General features: G+C 40.8%; 1 protein-coding gene across 6 annotated transcripts in view; it reads right to left on the reverse strand.

Annotated features, from left to right (window-relative positions):
- Positions 1-505: 505 nt before the first annotated feature.
- The window catches only part of dock6 (dedicator of cytokinesis 6), a 31758-nt gene continuing 13061 nt past the window's right edge, over positions 506-19202 (reverse strand). For 2 of the 6 annotated variants that reach the window (XM_005749905.2, XM_005749906.2), the window contains exons 15-50: positions 18061-18178; positions 17382-17452; positions 17154-17292; positions 16930-17031; positions 16738-16824; positions 14740-14971; positions 13790-13954; positions 13470-13642; positions 12723-12824; positions 12323-12409; positions 11904-11999; positions 11637-11777; positions 11303-11416; positions 11035-11205; positions 10341-10480; positions 10056-10225; positions 9791-9942; positions 9300-9482; positions 8483-8609; positions 8310-8394; positions 8084-8180; positions 7833-7967; positions 7387-7539; positions 6813-6971; positions 6611-6711; positions 6339-6531; positions 5515-5658; positions 5292-5423; positions 5158-5172; positions 3689-3814; positions 3511-3600; positions 3196-3432; positions 2967-3110; positions 2726-2832; positions 2463-2636; positions 506-1792 (exon numbers count right to left, since the gene is read on the reverse strand). In XM_005749905.2, coding sequence (XP_005749962.1) covers positions 1750-1792; positions 2463-2636; positions 2726-2832; positions 2967-3110; positions 3196-3432; positions 3511-3600; positions 3689-3814; positions 5158-5172; positions 5292-5423; positions 5515-5658; positions 6339-6531; positions 6611-6711; positions 6813-6971; positions 7387-7539; positions 7833-7967; positions 8084-8180; positions 8310-8394; positions 8483-8609; positions 9300-9482; positions 9791-9942; positions 10056-10225; positions 10341-10480; positions 11035-11205; positions 11303-11416; positions 11637-11777; positions 11904-11999; positions 12323-12409; positions 12723-12824; positions 13470-13642; positions 13790-13954; positions 14740-14971; positions 16738-16824; positions 16930-17031; positions 17154-17292; positions 17382-17452; positions 18061-18178 — 4705 coding nt within the window. In that variant the 3' untranslated portion in view covers positions 506-1749. The remainder of the gene's footprint in view (positions 1793-2462; positions 2637-2725; positions 2833-2966; positions 3111-3195; positions 3433-3510; positions 3601-3688; positions 3815-5157; positions 5173-5291; positions 5424-5514; positions 5659-6338; positions 6532-6610; positions 6712-6812; positions 6972-7386; positions 7540-7832; positions 7968-8083; positions 8181-8309; positions 8395-8482; positions 8610-9299; positions 9483-9790; positions 9943-10055; positions 10226-10340; positions 10481-11034; positions 11206-11302; positions 11417-11636; positions 11778-11903; positions 12000-12322; positions 12410-12722; positions 12825-13469; positions 13643-13789; positions 13955-14739; positions 14972-16737; positions 16825-16929; positions 17032-17153; positions 17293-17381; positions 17453-18060; positions 18179-19202) is intronic. The other 4 variants (XM_005749909.2, XM_013915117.1, XM_005749908.2 and 1 more) reach the window with 2 other exon arrangements.

Genomic DNA, 19202 nt, shown 5'->3' on the forward strand with positions numbered 1-19202 from the left:
AAAGTCCCTGCAAGAGGATGTCACCAAATAAACAAATACAAATAAAAAACTATATATAATCATAATGGTACTGTAACCCTTGTGAATGTGCAATAAATATGGGATGAAATAATTATTCTTAATTATAACTGTTAATTTTAAGTTATAACATCTGAAAAAGAATAGTCTACAACATTCAAAAGTATTGAGATTCATAACTAAAATACATGCAAATTTAGTAATAATTACTTGCAAACCTTGTGTATGTTTCATGTAGAAACGCCACTATGTTATTGTCGTAGCCCCGTTGTTAGAGTAGTTTGTGTAGTATCACTGTGGTCTATGGGTATTAAAGATGCTTCCCATACCATAATATGATACTGACTGCTGAAAAACGAAGAAACCATGTGTGAAAAACATAGATTTCCAGTAACAAAACTGTTAATGTGAAACAGTGTTAAAAATAGTAAACACATTATTACATGAATTTACATTGTAAGACCCACAAATAAAGGATGACCAGGAGTGTAGGGAGAAATATTTAATAGAAGACAGTGTAAATAAATAAAAAAAATTGCCTATCTAATCGGTAAAAAACAGTTTCCAGCTCTGTAAAATAACAAAAGCACATATATTTTAGTAGTTACAGTGTTAATGTGCTGCAGGTTGTTTACAATAGTGCAATTTCATAGATACAGTAGATGGAGATTTCTACAATAAATGCAAACCACAGAGGTGTATACATACAAAACATTTGGTCTTCCACAGAAGCGCATAACAGTCAAACGAGGACTTGTTTACGCAGTCATAACATATTCAGTTATCTATCTATACTGTAGTATGATAGTGAATGTCGCAGTTTGAACATGCCTGTGTGAGTAAACGAGATGGCCTGTCTTTAGACAGTGCTTCTGTGATAAACATCTGATGCGACTGCAGTGCTTTTCTAAGAGTTCACAGTTTTAAGAACACATTTAAACATCCCATCGAGTCAGTCTCTCCCACACATTATGAGCTCAATCATATCAAACCTGGACCTCCACAAAAAGCAGCCCACCAACTCTCTTTATTGAACCCTTATAACGAGAGATGGGCAGATAAATGTTACGACTTGAGGGAGAAGGAATGTCAGTTATTTGGTCTGTTGATAACAAAAGAAAACTCCCTGGGACTATTTAATAACAAAGTCTGGCAGTGATCACTACCAGGGATTAAAAAAAATCTCACAAATTAAATAAGTGCATGACACAAAACAGACAACCTAAGCCTGTTCAAAAGCAGACACTCGAAGCTAAAGAAAAACAAACGTAAAACAGTGCACTAAAAACTAAAGGTAAAGTCAGATCAGGCTCTGAGAGATTACTTTGGGTGGATAACTGTAAAAAGCTTTCTTTAAACGCTGCCATCTTAGAGCCTTGCTCCAAATGACAATATTTACAGAGCAGATAACCTTCCTGCATAAACACCAGAGGGTTTTTTTTCCCCAAAAGAGGTGTGAGAGTGGTGGGGATGGTAGGGCAGTGAAAGAGGTGACAACTTACTGTGTGTGCATGGAGGGACTGGAAGGGGGAGGGGGGTGTTAAGACATGACTAGGTGGCCAAGGGTGATGAGTGTAAAATAACGAGCTAGATGAAGAAGAGGACGGTGAGTTTGTGTGTTCCTGCTACAGTTGGTGTGCAATGCAGTGGGGGGAAGGGGGGACAGACGGTATGAGATGGTGCTAATTTTAAAAGCTTGTTGCTTTGTGTCGCTTTGCAGCTTTCTGTGGATCAACAGTCGACTTTGCGGAAACTCGACCTACTGTAGGAGTTCCTGCAAGAGAGGGGGGATAATTAGTAGGAATACTGGTAAAAAGATTTTTGTCAAAATCAAAAACATATTTTAGCAAAGATGTAGTTCATTTTTATTTCATTTGAGCCAAAAAAAATGCCACCCAAGGAGTGTGAAAGTTGTCCCACTAAAAGCTTACATGGCTTTGAGTCAGCATTGTGGTTCCAAGAATAATAATGATAAACCCCTAATGTAATATAGCGGACCAATGGAGCTCAAAGTTTGTGTTAATATTTTAAATATCTGGGATTTTACATTTCTCTGTGCTGCAGCATCGGTCTGGCAGGTGCTGTTGACTGTAACTGTTTCTGATTAGAAATCAGTCCACATGCAAACACAGAGGTGCAGCCAGAAGATGATGAAAACCAAAAGTAACATATGGTGATAGTTTCCATAGTCAAACAGGCTACAGCAGTTCAAGAAGTGCATCATCTTTTATTAATGACTGTGGAATAAAATGTGACACATTTGAAATCACTGAAATGTGTCTGCATGTCTGCTCACTGGTGACATGCAGAGCATATAGCCTGAAGCATGACACAGTTTTAGGTTCCTCTTATGTTAGCTTGATGTGCTTGAAGAAGCAGCATGAGATCATTTTATGCGTCTCTGTGCGTAGGCGTGTGTGTGTGTTATTAATGTCTCAAGTTACCGTTGTGTTTGCAGAGTCGGAGCTGGTAGGGTTCTGTAAAGCTGGGGGATCTTGCGGTTGATGAGAGGACCCAGAGCTTCTTTCAGTTTATGATAATTCCTTTCTAGCTCTCTGTGGTACTCTTTCTGATCTGGCCCAATCAGGGCTTTATTCTTCCTCAGGGCATCTTCACACCTGCACAAAAAAGAAAGACACAGGGAGTTGGGATTTGTTTTTATTGGCTACACAACAGTCTTTGTCTGAGACGGAGATCATGTCAGTACCTCTTAGCAAAGTCTTTAAAGCAGAGGCGCAGTTTGTTGTGATGACGAAACAGCTTGGGGTCATCAGGAATGTCGGCGAGAAAGACCTGCGCCACCTCAAGGGGGCCCTGTTAGGGGAGACAAACAGTTACATATTAGCTGAGGAATTTCTGCCACTGCTTAAAACACTAACCCAGACTTAAAGCTCTGCTTTGATGTTATTATTATTCCAGGGGGACGAGCATTTCAATTATTTTATCACCTGGTTGACAGTGGTGCCCACACAGCCCTGGAGCACCATCTGAAGCATTTTAGAGTCTGCGGGGTCTTGGTTTGTGGCGAAAGCGAGCTCCTGAGTCTTCTTCTGCATATCTTCAATCGCCACCTCGATGGGGACAAGAATAATCTGGAAAACCAAAGATGTAACAATGAACATACATCATAATGTCTACATTTATTTAAAATCTGATCCCTCCAGTAGAGACACCCACCTCCTCCTTGTGGATAACATTGATCCGTGTCTTGATGTAAGGGAAGGCGTGAGACGTTGTCAGGATGGTTTTGCGTTTGTACTGCTCGTGCAGGTCGCCGTGAGCGCGGCCGTCCAGAGTGAAGGGAGTGCAGTACATGAAGGTACGCAAGTTGTAGTTCTTGTCAAAGTAGGTGATTCTTTCCTTGAGCTCATATGTGTCAAAGTAGGGCTCGACATAGGTGATCTGCAGGTAAGCCTGAAAAAGTCATCAGTACAGTTAGACATTTTTAAAATATACATATTCTTTAAGCAACAAACATACACATCTCTTTACCTTGTTGGGATCGAGTTTGTTTTTGTCCACTGGGTTGGAGTCTTTGATAATTTCGACCACCTCATCCCCAAATTTCTCTGAGTAGAACTCCTGTGGGCCAGAGGCATTCACCTTTAGACATATGTTCCTCATAAATCATTAAAGACATCTTTATTAACATCAGGAGGAGTTAACATGCCTCAAGTCTGTGCGATATCTCAGCTAACTTGGTGATCGATGGCTCCTTGTAGACAAATTCTTGCTCATCCAGATCTCCGAAGCGACAGCCATAGAAACCCACTCTGAAGTAGGTCCCAAACATTCGCTGAACACTAAAAACAAGACAGAAAACTTAAACGATTAAAGAGTGCAGAGCATGAGTGAATTAAAAGCAGCTGACACAGAGCTTACGTGGTAATAGTAGAAAAAAAAAATACCCCGTTTTAATTCATGGACTCATTATCTGACACTAAAGACTTGAAATGAAGTTTTTTTTTCTTCACAAACTAAAATGTTTAAATGACTGAGCTGTTTTTATTGAGGACTCAACAACCTTGAAACCAAGACCAAATCTGTCATACAAACGTTAGCATACTGTTTTTCCACTAGTACATAAATGCTGAATGAATGAATAGAAACACAAAAACAGGAGGAACAGCATTATGCGACACTGCAGAATAAACTCACCACGAGTAATGTGTTGTACAGAAATGTTAGCGAAATAGCTGTTTAACCATTAGAAAAAATGCAGTAAAAAGTACTTGGTAACAGTGTGATAACAAAGTGTCAGTAACTAAGTAACTATGCAATTATATGCTAATTAGGGGTCATCATAGTAAGCAGCCATATGGAGGTGTTAACACAGCCTAAAATGTGAAATGTAAACTAGAAATCTATCTGAATAACCAGAGTTTATTTTTCCCCCCCAATCATGATCCATGGTTGTTATACTGCTGTTGTATTTATGCGTTATCCTATTTAACTTCTGTGCCTGATTTTCTGTTAGTGAAAAGGTCTGGTTAATGTTTGGAAATTATATAGTTATTGGATGTGGATATTGGTGGGGCCAATGACTGTGTCCTTTCCTGAGGGCCACCCTTGTAAAAAGAGCCAACATGGCCACCGCCTACCACAGAGGATCATTTACTTTCTTCTCTCTCAACCGGCCACACCAGTGAGCCGTCTTTTCTTTGTAAACGTTTTCTCTTGTTTAGTTGTTTTGGGGCTGAAAGCTGTTTGGTTTTTTTCTTTTAGTTAAAACCGCTGGTTTGTAAAATGCACACAGATTGTTTTCACCCTGACACTAATTTATATTCCTGTGTTTGCAACACCAGTGATGAAAAACAAAACAAAACAAAACAGCATTTACTCTTTGTTAACGCTTTGGATTTGGGAAAACAGATGCTTTTCATGTTGTGGGAAAATACAAATTCATGCTCAGAAGTAGTTTTATTACAGCAGGACTGCAGCCCAAATTAATTAATACTTGTCTTAATTCTACTCAACCAAGTGATAAAGCAAGCTTTGCATAACTCACCAGTGGCCATGTTATTGACACAGGAGTGGAGAAGAAAACAAGCCAAGGGGAAGAAGAATAACATTGTCAACAACAACTGCTGAATGTTTTACTTTAAATTAGATACTCTTAATGTCAGATTAGTTTGTTACCTCCCATCCTGAACTCTGGAAAAGATGAGAAAAGAAATAAAGCACATAAGAAGGGAATTAGGATAAAGATAATTAGCTAGAAACAAATTCCTTTGTGGATTGCTGGTGATTTCAGGATTAAGCTGTCAACTCACTTGGTTGTAGACTTTATTAAAGGCATCTTGTAGCTTCCCGTGGACAGTAGCCAGCTTTTTAAAGTCTCTGTTGGCTTCATGGATCGGGAGCAGAATCTTGTACACTTCATTAATGGCCTCATACATGCCGGCCTGCAGTTACAGCACAATTAAATAGAGATTTTAACACAAATCATGTTAATGCTGGAACCTTGTGCTGTTTGTCAGTGAATGTGAGTCATACCATATTAAAAGAAGCAGCTGCTTGCTCGAGAAGCCCCACCAGGCCAGACTCACTGAAATACTTCCCAGCACAAATGCCCTCCTCCTCTGGCGACAGAACATCATCGGATACTGCCGACTCCTCTAATACGTTGGACGAAATATTCTGTAGTAAAAAACAGACAAAACAGAATAGGAAAAAAGTTAACATCTGGTCATACACCCAAATGTTTTATATGTCTTTTAAGTAAAAGTTTCATTTAGGCCTGAGTCACACAGGTCTAGACACCCATTAGTGAAGATCTAGTAACCACAGGTCACAAGAGTCTCAAACCGGGTGGTGAATAGTTGCTGGAGGTTTCTGGCAGTCGCTGCAAATTCAATTGCTAAAACTCAACTCACACAAGTCCAGAGACCAGTCAGCCATCACCTGGCAACGACAGGTCATTTGGGAAAAATTTGAATTCTCTACCCAGTTAGTGACTGGTTGCTGGAGGTTTCTGGCAGTTTCAGTTTCAAACTGGTCACAAAGAGGTATACAGTGCCTCAGTGAAAGATTACAGTTGCTTTGACTGTGAGCAGATTGTCGCGGTTGCCCGTAGTTTGCATGGAAAACATCTCCTTGTCAGATAACTGCCAACTACTTTCCAAGCTGTAGTGAAACAGTGAAAACTGTAACACGCACCAGATAAGGAGACAAATTTTTGTGCCTTTTGAAACATGTTGGCTGCGGTGTTCAGGCAGGTATCAGGAGGTCACCGACTGTGACCGAGGCATTCGATTAAATTCATTGTGACCTAGCCAACTATTTGTAAGTAGAAAGATTTAAACAGCATACACATTGACCTGAAATGTGACACAACCAATGGGCAGGTAGCGACAATCCTCCAGCATGTTGAGATACTCCGCTACCAGAGCTGCGCTGTGGACCAGACAGTGGGCTGCTTCAGCATGGTTCCCTCTCTCTGAGTGTTTCCCTGCCATGTTTTGAAGCCACGTTAAGCGCAAGTCAGGGGAGTTCTGGTAACCTTTAGCAATCCTGAAAAGAGAAAATGAGAAAACACTTTAGGTTTTATTTTATTTTTGATTTACAGCCACTCTGATGGTCATTCCAGTACCTGTACATTAGGTCGATAAGCATCTCTGGATCGTGCTGATGCTCCTTCATCTTCACAGTGTCAGTAAGAATCATGTGCAGGTTGAACACCAGATCCTGGACCTGCAGTTTCAAACATACATATACCAAATGAAAAAAAATGTCTTACCCGTTCCACGAGCTTCAGCTCAAAAACTGTAAACAAGATGATGGTTGCTGTCCACCTGCTCTGGGAAAGGTGTGTCCCGCAGCTCTAAGTCCTCTTCGGCATATGTCAAGATTGTCTTGAGAGACCGACGAAGATGCTCTTCATTAAAGTTCTGCGATGTGCCCACCAGTGAGGACAGAGACATGGTGACCTGCATCTTTACTCGTGCAAAGTTCTACAAACAAAAACGTAGCTCAGTGTGACTTACAACATCAGTAATAATAATGGATTGCATTTATATAGCGCTTTACAATTCCACTATTCATTCACTCTCACATTCACACACTGGTGGAAGCAAGCTACACTTGTAGCCACAGTTGCCCTGGGACAGACTGACAGAAGCGAGGCTGCCTTATCGCGCCATCACCAGTAGGTGGTAGGTGAAGTGTCTTGCCCAAGGACACAACAACCAAGACAGACAGAGCTGGGATCGAACCGGCAACCTTCTGGTTACAAGCTGAGCTTCCCAAACCTGAACCACAGTCGCCCATTACAGTCTTGAATTACGGTATAAATGCATTTTGCTGACATGTCCACAGTAATGAAAGAACATCAAAGTATTTCACAGATAATGAAACACCTTAACATACATTTCCAATCTCGAAGTTCTGTCTCATGAGCAGGTAAAGGGATGCCGAGGCGTGACTTCTGACAGAGCCGACACTGCTGCTGCAGTGACGCAGGAGACGCAGGCACAGGTCTGCACAAAGCTCCGTGTCCTCCTCAAACAGCATCTCTGGGAACTATACACAAAAACACACAGCGTCACTTCGTACGGTTCACCCCGCTGCCACCAGAAATTAAATATGGCCCACTTGCTTTACTTTTCAATACAAAAATGTAACACAGATGTCATCAATAAAAATGAGTAAGCAGAATAATGCCAAATAGGAGTAAAACTATTAATACCAAAACATTAATTATTTGTGTTAATTCATTAATTTGTGATTTTTTTTAATTTTTTATTTTGCTGGAAAGGACAATAATAAAAAAAAACTGAAAACTTGTGTAATTGCTAAAAACAAACTGCACTTACTTTGAAAACCAGAGCTCTCTGTGTATTGAAACAATGCTGCAGAAAGAGGGCGCTCTGGTTTCCTGCCATGCTGTGAAGAAGTACTCTCAGCACTCCACCTAAAACACTTTCTTTCAACTCTGATGCAACCACAGTCTGAAAGAAGACAGGCACACAACAAGCAAAGGATGTTTATATAGGAGGACAGCACTGTATGTCAACCACTGGAAAGGTGGTGTCTAAACAGATTTATTTAATTCTCATTGTTTTACCTTGACTATAATTTCCAGTGTGTCCAGTACTATGAGAGAGGCCTCAGTAGCTAGGTTTCCATCCACCACAGACTCCTGTTCCACCTCAGCCTTAGTCCTGAAAGGTGTCATTTTACAATCATGTTACACAGAAACACACTTTTGACATAAATTATAATCCAAGAATATTTGTAATTTTCACAAGGTGAGCAGAAGAACCAAATCTATGTGTCTGTAAAGCACATACTTGTCGACTCTGTCTGCATTTGTTCTCCAATGAGTTACGTTCTTTTTCCACCTAACGTTCTCCTGGCTGCCATAAGGGCTCCTTTCTGTAAGAGTAAATTTCCTTAAGCACCACAAATATAAATTGCTTCAGACATGCACGACACAAGCCTATGTTTCTGTTGTGCTTCCCACCTCTGTGACGCCGAACCATCTCCTGACGGGCTCCGATTGTGCCCAGTATGGCTTCTTCAAGTCGTGCTTTCATATCCTGAGACTTTTTAAATGTCAGGCTATTGATCCGCTCCAAAGTCTTCTTCCCCTACAACGCCCACCAAACGTCAGAGGACAAATAAATCATAAAAAGGTAGCATACAAATTAGGCAAGTTTACCCAGAAATTTCTCTGAGAGAGAAAAAAAGACTATTAAAAGTGGATAAAAGGGGAAAAAAAACTGTGTAGAAAGCTGCTAAGAAATGGACTTTAGAAAGGCAAACAATTTAAAAACAAACACATAAAAATAGCCTTCTGCCCTATTGATAATTTATAGAGTAAACACAGCTAAATAGACTACTGTGTGATTTTGGAGTGCTATGCAAACAGTAATGGAAAATACAGTAGTAACCCTGGATATGATGTCTGAAGTCCAAGTGCCTCAGTGTACAATGCATTATGTATAATGTATCATATCAAATATACTTTTCAGAGGCAGAAGTGAGGGCATTCTCAGCCAGCAGTAACTGACCAGCACAGATCTGTTACATGCTGCCACAGACATCATTTTTGCAGTAATGGTTAAATTAAATCTAATTTTTAAATAACAGCTAATTAAACCATGAACATTAACTCATTGCCTTCATAAAAACCCCATCAAACAGGAGAAAAAGAAGGAAAATGAAATGTAATCAATATTTGCTCTGAACTAGATTTCTTTGAAAAAAAAAATCTATTTAGAGGAATTTAGCATCTCCCTGAATGAACTGCAGATCTTGATGGTGCCCATTTATTATACCTTGTATTCAAAGCAGGACACACAGAGATGCAGCAGATCTAGCAAGCGGTTGATTTGCAGTACAGACAAATCTGACACCCAGCGCTCCAGGAGAGCTGCATCTGCATTCTTCAGCACCCACAGGAAACACACCAGCAGAGTCCTACTGCACTCGGCGGACAGAGAGCTGGACTGGCGCCCCGCCTGGTAACGACACGCACACACACAGAAAATCGGTGCCAATCTTGTAATCCACTTGAGTATAGAACAAAATGGCTGTTTAGAGAAAGTTATAGCAAAGGACACAGAGCCACCTACAGGTGAAGAGGAGCAGTTGTTCTTTAGCTAAAGAACAACATGGAAAGAATGCAAATGATATTTAAATGGGTGAGTGTTGTGTGGTGTGACCGTCTGTCAAACTGAAGCAGCAGTCGCCCACACAGAGGCCACTCTGTGACCTGTCAGTCTGTAGGGCTCTGGGGAACACTATGACCCTTGCTGCTATCACTTACCACTGTGGGCAGTGCGAATGGGTTGGCTTTGGCGTGCTGCAGAGGGGAGCCAGCGATTGCCATGGCAACAGACTGACTGATAGTGCTGCCACTGTCTGGGTCAGCATCGTCAGCGTGGGTGGATGCATGGCGGACCCGAGAAGGCGAGGAGTCTGCAAGGCAATAAGAAAAGCGCTCTCAGGTACAATAAAACTGCAAATATAACAACATCTTCTCGAGCAGGTGGAAAACCATATTTATGGACTGCTCATATTGTTCTGCTGACCAGAGAAGTCATAGAGTTGATGTAGCGTCTCCATGACGATTGGGATGAGAGGCAGGTAGAGCTGAGCCATGTGGGCTCTGACTTGAGGGTCCCTGTAGCGAGGGTCTGCATCGTGGCTACACAGCAGGGAGTGAACGGCACTAATGGCCTTTTTATGAAGGAAAAAAACCCTGTGGATGATAAACAAAATCATCATAATCTTTGTCATGTCTCATTTTATTTCACGTTAAAGTCTGAATCGATGTAAAGTCTTGATCAGCTTGTGAGCAGATACTAAAAACCCACCCTTCACCATCAGGGTCGAGGATGAGTGAGAGCTCAGACAGCAGCAGGCCGGACAGGAAGTGCTGCTGGCGAAAAGGGACGGAGAGCTCAAACATGGTGGCCACGCCCTGGTCTTGCACCATACTGGAAAATGCTGAGCTCTGTGGACACAAGGAGACATAGTTAAGATGACACAGAATTATAGAGAAATGACTTTAAGTGTGGCTGACATTAATGTTATGCAATGGTTTGTGTAGGAACACAGTAGAAGAGTTATTCTCGAATTTCTGATGACTGCAAATTTAAGACATCATTTGTTTATTAAGGAAAATAAACAGCTTTAGTTAGTGTTTGTAGTGTATTTGCTAATTTCATAATTTATGTTTGTATTTTTAAACCAAGAGGAAGGCACATTTTGACCCCAGCGGTATTTCTGTTAAGAAACTCTAGCTATGATGCCCAGAACAGAAGAGTTGGAATTCAAGAAAAATCCTCCCAAAATGACACAATACAGTGTATTGCATTCTTTCCTTGGCTGACTCAAGGGCTGCAAAAAACATCCCCAAGGGCCATGACTGGAACTTTGAGGACACTGATGCTATGAGTATGCACTTATTACAGAGGGAAATTAGCAACATTTCAATTTATCCATTCTCTTTATGTGAAATTTTTTTATTTTTATAATTCGTCTATGATGAATAATGTGCTGTAGTACCTGTGATGTAGTGGAAGAAGTGGAAGGAGAGGGGGAGGCTGGGGGGCTCAGGATTGAGCACGGCAAGTTGAGGATCACATAGTGCTCATGGCTGCAGACAATACGAGTGAAGTCCATCCTCAGAGCATTCAGAGAGCTGGGATTCTGGGCCGTGTGCAACTTGTTGGCAATCTGTTTAACATGCAGTTACATAGAAGATACAATAATGTGTGTGGGAGTCTCTGAGCGTATCAGATTACAGGAAAATAGGAAAAAGTGCAATGGGGACCTGTTTGTAGTAAGAGCGGATGAGGTTGAAGACAAAGCCCCGGTCCATGAGAGACAACAGGTCACTCAGGAAGAAAGCCAGACTGCTATTTAACCTCTCCACAAGCTCCACATCCTGGAAGGGGAAAATTCATGTGAGAGAAAGAGGAAGAGTCTTGGTTTACATTATATTAGGTTGTATATTAGGTTTGAATCAACCAGCAATGCTCAAGCTTTGTATAAAAGATAAGGGAGAAAAATAAAGCCACTATAGTTTTTGTTGGCCAGTGACCTAAATTGTTATCAAGAAATGAATTCAATTTCTAGAATATGGGGTAGCTCTCAGGATTTGGTACCTTGTGGTATCGGCTGGCAATGTCTGCACTGATGGCACACACAAGTGCAGCGATGTCATCCACAAAGCGGTCTGGGAACCGCTGACGCCTGGGAACATCCAGTTTTGAGGTCAGGAATAAGTGGTGGGCCATGCTCTTTGTCTGTAGGAGGGGATACATAAGAAAATGGTTTGCAGACCTTAAGTTTTGTTTTACTGCATTCTCTTTAGATTTTTGCTACTTAGAAAGTGGTGTACAATTATTGCAATTTCAAAAAGGAATGCTTACCATCAGTTGGAAGAAAAGCCAAGCTTGTTGCAGTGCCGCTTCCCTCACTGTGCTGGTGCTGACCACCCACTGTAAAGCCAGCTCCTCGTGGAGCAGCTAGACATGAACCAACAACAAGCTAGTTCAGTTTGGTCTAGTTAATTGTATTTGAGCTATCAAGATTAAAATAAACAGTTTCAATGCTATTAGGAATACTTCATAAACAGTAACTGCAGGTTATAAAGGTTTAGGAGTACGAACTGATAGTTCTTCATTCCAAAAAGATCTAAATTTTCAATTTTCACATTACTTCCATGTAGATCTGTGTTCAAATCGCATGATTGTTGATGAATGGTAATGATATTGGAAGTTGGTGAATGATATGATATCACAAATGTGTTAGTTTGTAACTTTTACAGTTAGTTAGATGCCAGTTTTACCTTCTTTGCAATCTGCCTTGGGGGAACTGAAAACAAAGCCACGCTGTCCAGAAAGGCAGACATGCGATTGCAGCTGCGGTCGTTTGCCTGACATGGAGTGATGGTGAGGTGAACACACACAGATGACGTGAAAATGGGTGAATGGAAATGGGTGGGTGGCCAGAGAACTTTCTATGAACTCCTAACAAGCCCCAGGCAGAACTTGTGCCTGTTAGGCAGCAGAGAGGATGTACAGGGAGTAGATAAAAAGGGGTGACAGGTGGGCTGAGGCGAGCGGAGAGAGAGCCAGACAGACACAGATGCAATGGAGGTAAGAAATGACCCGCGAGAATTGATGAGAGGCAGTGCAGGATGGAGGTGGAGGAGGTAAAGGTGAGGATGAGGTGAAGGGATTTGGCACCTGCTTGAGCTCACAGCTGGAGTTGGGGTTCCGGCGTAGCACAGATCTGGAGCCCCCAGGGGCATAAGCAGAGTTTACCCAGGAGTGGGAGCGGTCAATGCCCTGCCATAAGCCACCAGAGACACACACAAAAACACACACAGAGTGTGGCAAGAGGCAAGAGCACAGTGAATTAAGAGAGGGTAATTACTACATCAAAGATTATTTAGAGAAGAAAATCAGGAACGAAATAAAAGGAGACAAAAGCAACAAAGAAAAGAAAGCTGGGGAGAGGAGAATACAGGACTGAGGTACTGCATTAAGTAAAGGGATAGAGGCACAGAGAATTACTACATTGTTGTCTAAGCAGTGAGACAGACTGTTTGCACAGAGTTCTCAGTTAACCTGAGTTTATTGAATCAGCTGTGAAGAGTCCAGAAACTACGATTACAACAAAATAACAGAGTGATATTATCTAAACAGAAACTAGAAAATAAACAAGTGTTTTCATAAAGACAGAAAACACAGACCATGTTTTCTGTGTAGCCAGACTGTAACAACATTCATATATTTTACTTAATGTAATTGAAATACTAGGGGAAAAATGAGACACTAAGCAAATATAATAAATGTGAAAGTAAAGCAACAGCTGCCTATGATAAGTTTGACTGGTACACATTTCCTGCAAAACATAAGACCAACAAAGTGCAAAATATTTAATAACCTAACTTTAATCTCCTTTAAAATGACTTGAGAGGTGCAGCATACCTTGCTCCCCATGATCCTTTGCACCTCCTCATCAGGAGAAACTGGTGTGCTAGCCAGGTCTGGGTTGGAGTTGCTAATGCTTTTGGAACGGGACAGGTGCAGACTGCTTGGCCGCGCTGTTGCCCTTGATAAGGTAGCGTACTGCATTGGCATCTCATAGGACTGGGTGCCTGCTACTCGGGGAGAAGGAAAGGACATAGAAGTTAGCAAATAAAACAATTAAAAAAAAAAAAAAACCCTGGCACTTTATGGTCTAACAAAAAACATTTTTGTTCTTTCAAATGTAAATAAAGGTTTCACAGTTAAGCCTGGTGACTCACCATTCGGTGGCAGAGTAGGCTCGGCAGTGGGCAGGCGGAAGCAGTAATGGATGTAAGATGCCAGCAGATTGTTGCGGCCATGTTGATCTTGGTTCCCTTCCAGGTTTTTGTGGATCTGATTGACCAACAGAGCCATGGCTTCGAAAGCAGCCCGACCCAGGTTCACTGCAGGTAAATTCAAAGTGAGTGCTTTAAAACAACAATAACCACAACAACAACAACAAAGGTAATGCTTGCCCTAAAGGTAACCACAAGTTAACGCATTTATTATCAGGTGCTAAACTGAATCTAGAATATCTGTTCCTCTGTTGTGTGTGTTAATGAAGTAAATTCCTCAATGTAAAGCAAATGAAACAGTTTTGTTTTTCATATCTTCAACAAAAAAAATAATGATCAATAATCATCATATTAATATATCTCTATGAGATTATTATTATTACAATCACTCAAAAAAAATGAGAATTTGCATTTTTGCCTAGTTTGCATAGAAAGTAGTGTTGTGATGTGATGAAAGAAGATAGATACATATTGAAAATTATGCTTGCTGCCTGTAAAAAAGCAATTACAAGAAAATGGAACAAGATAGACCCACCATCACAGGACGAATGGATCAAAATTATAGATGAAATACAAACCATGGAGCAATTGACCTATAGAATAAGGACTCAGGAAGATCAATACCATAAAAAGTGGGAGAAATGGACTGAGTATATAAACCCAACAGGATAAAGACCAACACACTGATAATGAGAAATGATCAAACTGTAGAAACAAGGAGATCCAACATGGGTTTGTTTTGTTATCCTACCTGTTGTATTTATCTTTTTGTTGTTGTTGTTGTTGCTTTGTTTTGTTGTTACCCCCTACCCTCCCTGTATAATGTTTAAAGAAAAACAATAAAAAGAAAGTTAAAAAAAGAAAAAAGAAAGAAGTGTTGACAGCCTTCTCACCAATCTGGCCTGCAATGACTGGAGGGTAGACAATGAGCTGAATGAGTTTGTTAAGCAGCTGATGCAAGAACCTGACACAGGTATCCAGCACAGCCCCTCTCAGTGCAGCCATGCTGGCCTTCAGCTCCCCTTCCATGTTTGCCTCAGTTATGATGACGTCCTTCAGGCGGAAAGGAAAGGAGTACTCCTCCAGGACATACACTAACGTGAAAAACTTATCCAGGTGAGGGTCCTAGAAGCACACATGCACAATGAATGATAAGTAACAGCTGATGTTGGTGAACTTTGATTTGGCAGAACACCTGAAATTCTAGAAGAGCAGGGTGATCCAGGGTGTGTGTGACCTTCCTTTTCTAAAGTGACATGAAACTGCATTTCCCGATGACCTGCATATATGTGAGCCAACAGGAGCCAAGCAGACTGTGACGTACATCAAACAATAAAATAAATTTCAAGTTTCTCCACTCTGAGCAACATTAATGTGCACCACACTTCTTTTGTTTTCCAGTTTACGCCGATTTACTTTGATACTATCTAAAGCCAACAAAATGATTGTTTTAGACATTAAACTAAACTAGCTTCTATAGACATATGCCAGTTACATCTATGACGCTTGTATATTAATTTAAATAAATGTGAATGCCAAACAGGATGGAAATACATTAAAAGTGAAATTATACTGTTTGAGGAAAACACTGATGTTTTACATGATGAAATATGTTTATATACGTTTATAGATGTGAAAGACTAACACAAATCTAGTTTTTGATCTAAAAGACAGCCCATAGTCTCAAATGTGAAACTCAGTTTGCTTCGTACATACTTCCAGGCACAGACTTTAACTAAAGATGCACCCAGTGCAACTTTCTTGGTTTATTTCGATTTTTTTCTTAATGCTACCTACTGATAACGATTTTTACCTATTCTGATTTTCTAGGAGCTATTATTGACAGCTTATAGAAATAAAAACCAGCCTTTCTTCAATGCAAAATATTATTTTCATAATAAAAGAAATGATTGGACTTTAGAAGTTCCACCAAACTTTAGTAACTTACAGGATCCTCTCTAATTTAAACAAGTGAAAATAAAGTGTTCTGCTACTGGAACAAGGCACAAATAATTAACTGAAAATAAGTTGTTGTACATCCACCTTTACCTGACGTATTTCACCTTACCAAACAAAAGCAGGTACAACAACACAAATGTATCTACTTACATCACTTTCTAGTCTAATTATAGCTTCACCAGATAACAGGACATCGACCCTCATGTGTTTTCACTTGTCTCCATAATTTTCCTCGTATCTGCTTTGATCCGTTCACTGCTCGTGAAGCTGCTGGCTTGTGGCTGCTTCTAAATTCTGGATAGTGTTATATTTAGCAACTGCCTTTATTAGCTTCTTTCAAAACTCCATATTCAGCTGGGTCAGGGTGATTTAAATGTCTCATTAGATTTGTTATTAAGAATGTTTTCATGGTAGGCCCTCTGTGGTTTACTTTAGTGAACTTTGTGTCTTCACTTGCAGACAGGAGCCTCTACGCTAACAAAATGTTACTGCGTAGTTGTGAGCGCATGACTATTTGCCTGTGCTACTGAGTACGTTTTTGTGCGTGCACGGAAAGGATCAGCTTGTAATTAGGTACGTGAGACTGACTGTCACCAGTCCAGGACAAGGACAGGTGCATGTCTTTTAACTTTAACTGCTATGTTCCCATTTCTGTAGACTAACATTTCTATAGCTTCCACCGATGTATCGCAAATTGAGCAGCCCGAAAGTGAGCTCCTTAAAGACCAGGGAGTATTATTTTTTTGTTTTGTAGTAGTAACACTAAAGAACATTTAAGATAATTCAACGCTTTTTAAGGTATTTTTGATAGCAGATCTATAAGAATTATAAAAAATTTTAAGGACGCACAGCCACGCTATAATAGCAAATTGGGTCTTTACACGTGGGAGGAATAAGAAAGAGCAGTAAGTGTAAGAAGCGTATTTGTGTACCTGAGTGTGGACTGAGGAGGCCGCTTTCACTTCGACATTGAACACACCTTTGTGATTATCCACCCACTTCATGCCTGGGAGCTGAACCTGCCAGAGAGTGACACCCAACTCATTTAACACTCAGGCACACCACAAAGGAATAGGTGCTGGAAGAAGAACCAATGTTCACACAATCTCTTCAAACACACTCACGTCAGGGGTGAGCACCGAGTAGCTAGCCGGGGGCTTTTCCACAGAGACAGGCAGACTGAAAGAGCCGGTGCGTAGTCTGCCATGTTGCATCAGAGGGATCCACTGCAAGCAGAAAGAAAGACACGCGATCTCTAACAGATGGCAAGACAACAGATAGAACTATTGAACAAGTGAGTGTGTGGGTGAAAGTATTCAAGGAGAGCCAGCTGAAGGAGTGCACTCACCGTGTAGCCCACAGGAGTCTCCAGAGGAGTGTTCTGTTTGGGCTGGCAGCTGATGTGGTAAAAGGTGAACAACAGGTGGTGGTTGTCTGTCAGATTGGCAGGAATCTTCATCTTCATCTCCTCATAGAACTCAGGAGACCTTATGAGAAAGAGTTAAACAAGACATTTAGGAAAGAAAGAAAAGTTGGACAGACTTGAGCAGAGGCTTAACAGGTGAGGGAACCTTACTTGTTATGGTAAATGACAGGAGAGTATGCCTCTTTCATGAATTCTGCACAGCTCGATTTTCCAAAGATGACCTGTTTTTAAAAAAAGCAGTGCATAAATGCAGTTTTCCATAACCAATAAGAGATTCGCAATGAACACCACAACTGTTTCAAACCCCAAACTGAGAACAGTTCACTCTGGAAAATGTTTTTTTCAAAGGTTTGAAAACTTTTCACTCATAAATGAAAGAAAGAGTGAATTTCAACTAGTTACACTGGTTGAGTATTTTGAGTAGTTTCTATGTTACTGTAACTGTGTCAGCAGCAGCCATGTTACATAACAAGCAATCCTTTTCTACCCTGCAGCTCTACATGGGATTGCTGTTATGGGATATGCAAAAGAAATATCCTGGGTGGAGTGCCACTTATAGTAAACACTATATAGTGTGGATCGTCCATGTTATACTAAATAAACCAAAAGAAAAGAAAATCAGAGTGATAACATGAAAGATATGCTGCAGGTCATGCATAACTAAATTCTCCTTCCTTTGCTGCTCACAAATATGTTCCTTTGAAGTTCCCGCTACTGAAAAAGACATCATATAGTATTTCGCTGCCTTAAGCTTTTCTTTGTGGCTGGGATTTCATTTGCCAGAGAACATCACGGTCATGTTGCTTCATTATCCCCGAGTGTAACTCACCGCTAAGGCTTGACTGGGGTCCTCTCCTGCCATGAACTGTACTTTCACAGCAATGTTCCTCACTGAGCCCTGACGGCTGCTGAAGTTCAGACTTTGTGGGTAAACATAGAGCAGGTTCCTTAGAGCCAAAATAGGCAGAGAGAGAAAGAAAGAAAAATACAAGAATTTTAAAAGGCTGCATAGCCATGAAGGGAACACTTAATTACTGTTATGATGTCAGCATGTGGCAATAAGATCACACCCCATTTATATTAAATATTTCCCACAACCTACAATATATAACAATCTTATTCTCAGAAAAGACAAGATCATACGAGCACACATAACGGGAGTGTGAGCCGAACCTGGCCTCACTTGATGAAAGTCACCTTAACCCCCATCCAAGTTAAACATTAGAGGTAACTCCTGTACATATTTGAAAGCTGACTTTAGCCACTTGTATAAAGGCACTGACACACCACGCAATCACATTGATTGACATAACAATCAAACTTCGTGCACAGAATATAATACATGTGAAAATTTTCTTCGTTAAAAAAAAGCTACATATATTGCTATGCATGATGCACATGTTTGTGACCTAAATGACAAAATTAGTATCGCTACAGTCAAACTTCAAGGGAGGGTCACTGAGGCAAAGGCCATGGACAAGACCTGTGATCAGGCCAAAACCGAGCTAATGTTTTACCCTGGTATCGCACGTAGCCATGCACACATGCAATATAAGGTGGAGCAGCCACCCTCCATTCATCGCTGAGGGGCTGATGACACTGCTATGACAGACAAGTGCCTGTTTATGGCTTTCATTTTTGACTCATACATAAAAAAAAGCTTTATTCTGCACAAGAACTGAGGAAACAACAATTATTATCACAATGATCTGGAGCCTGTGCTTGCTTTTTGTGGCTGGAGCAGTGCACACAAGCCCGATCACGAAGACCAGCAAGACGGAATACAAGGTGGCACCGCAAGAAGAAGTCAATGTGCTCATGTTTGGTGTCTTACAGTTTGGCGAATCCCTAAACTATGCTTATGAAACCACTGAGGCAAAGATAGCGAGAATCAGCCGGTCTTTGAAGAACACTGAGAGAACTCTCCAAAAGCTGGGGAAACAGACTGAGCAGGCTGCAGAGGTGGAGAAA

This window comes from Pundamilia nyererei, unplaced genomic scaffold, assembly GCF_000239375.1.
Source record: "Pundamilia nyererei isolate P.nyererei 1_Seehausen unplaced genomic scaffold, PunNye1.0 scaffold00258, whole genome shotgun sequence".
In the NCBI taxonomy this organism is placed as follows: domain Eukaryota; kingdom Metazoa; phylum Chordata; class Actinopteri; order Cichliformes; family Cichlidae; genus Pundamilia; species Pundamilia nyererei.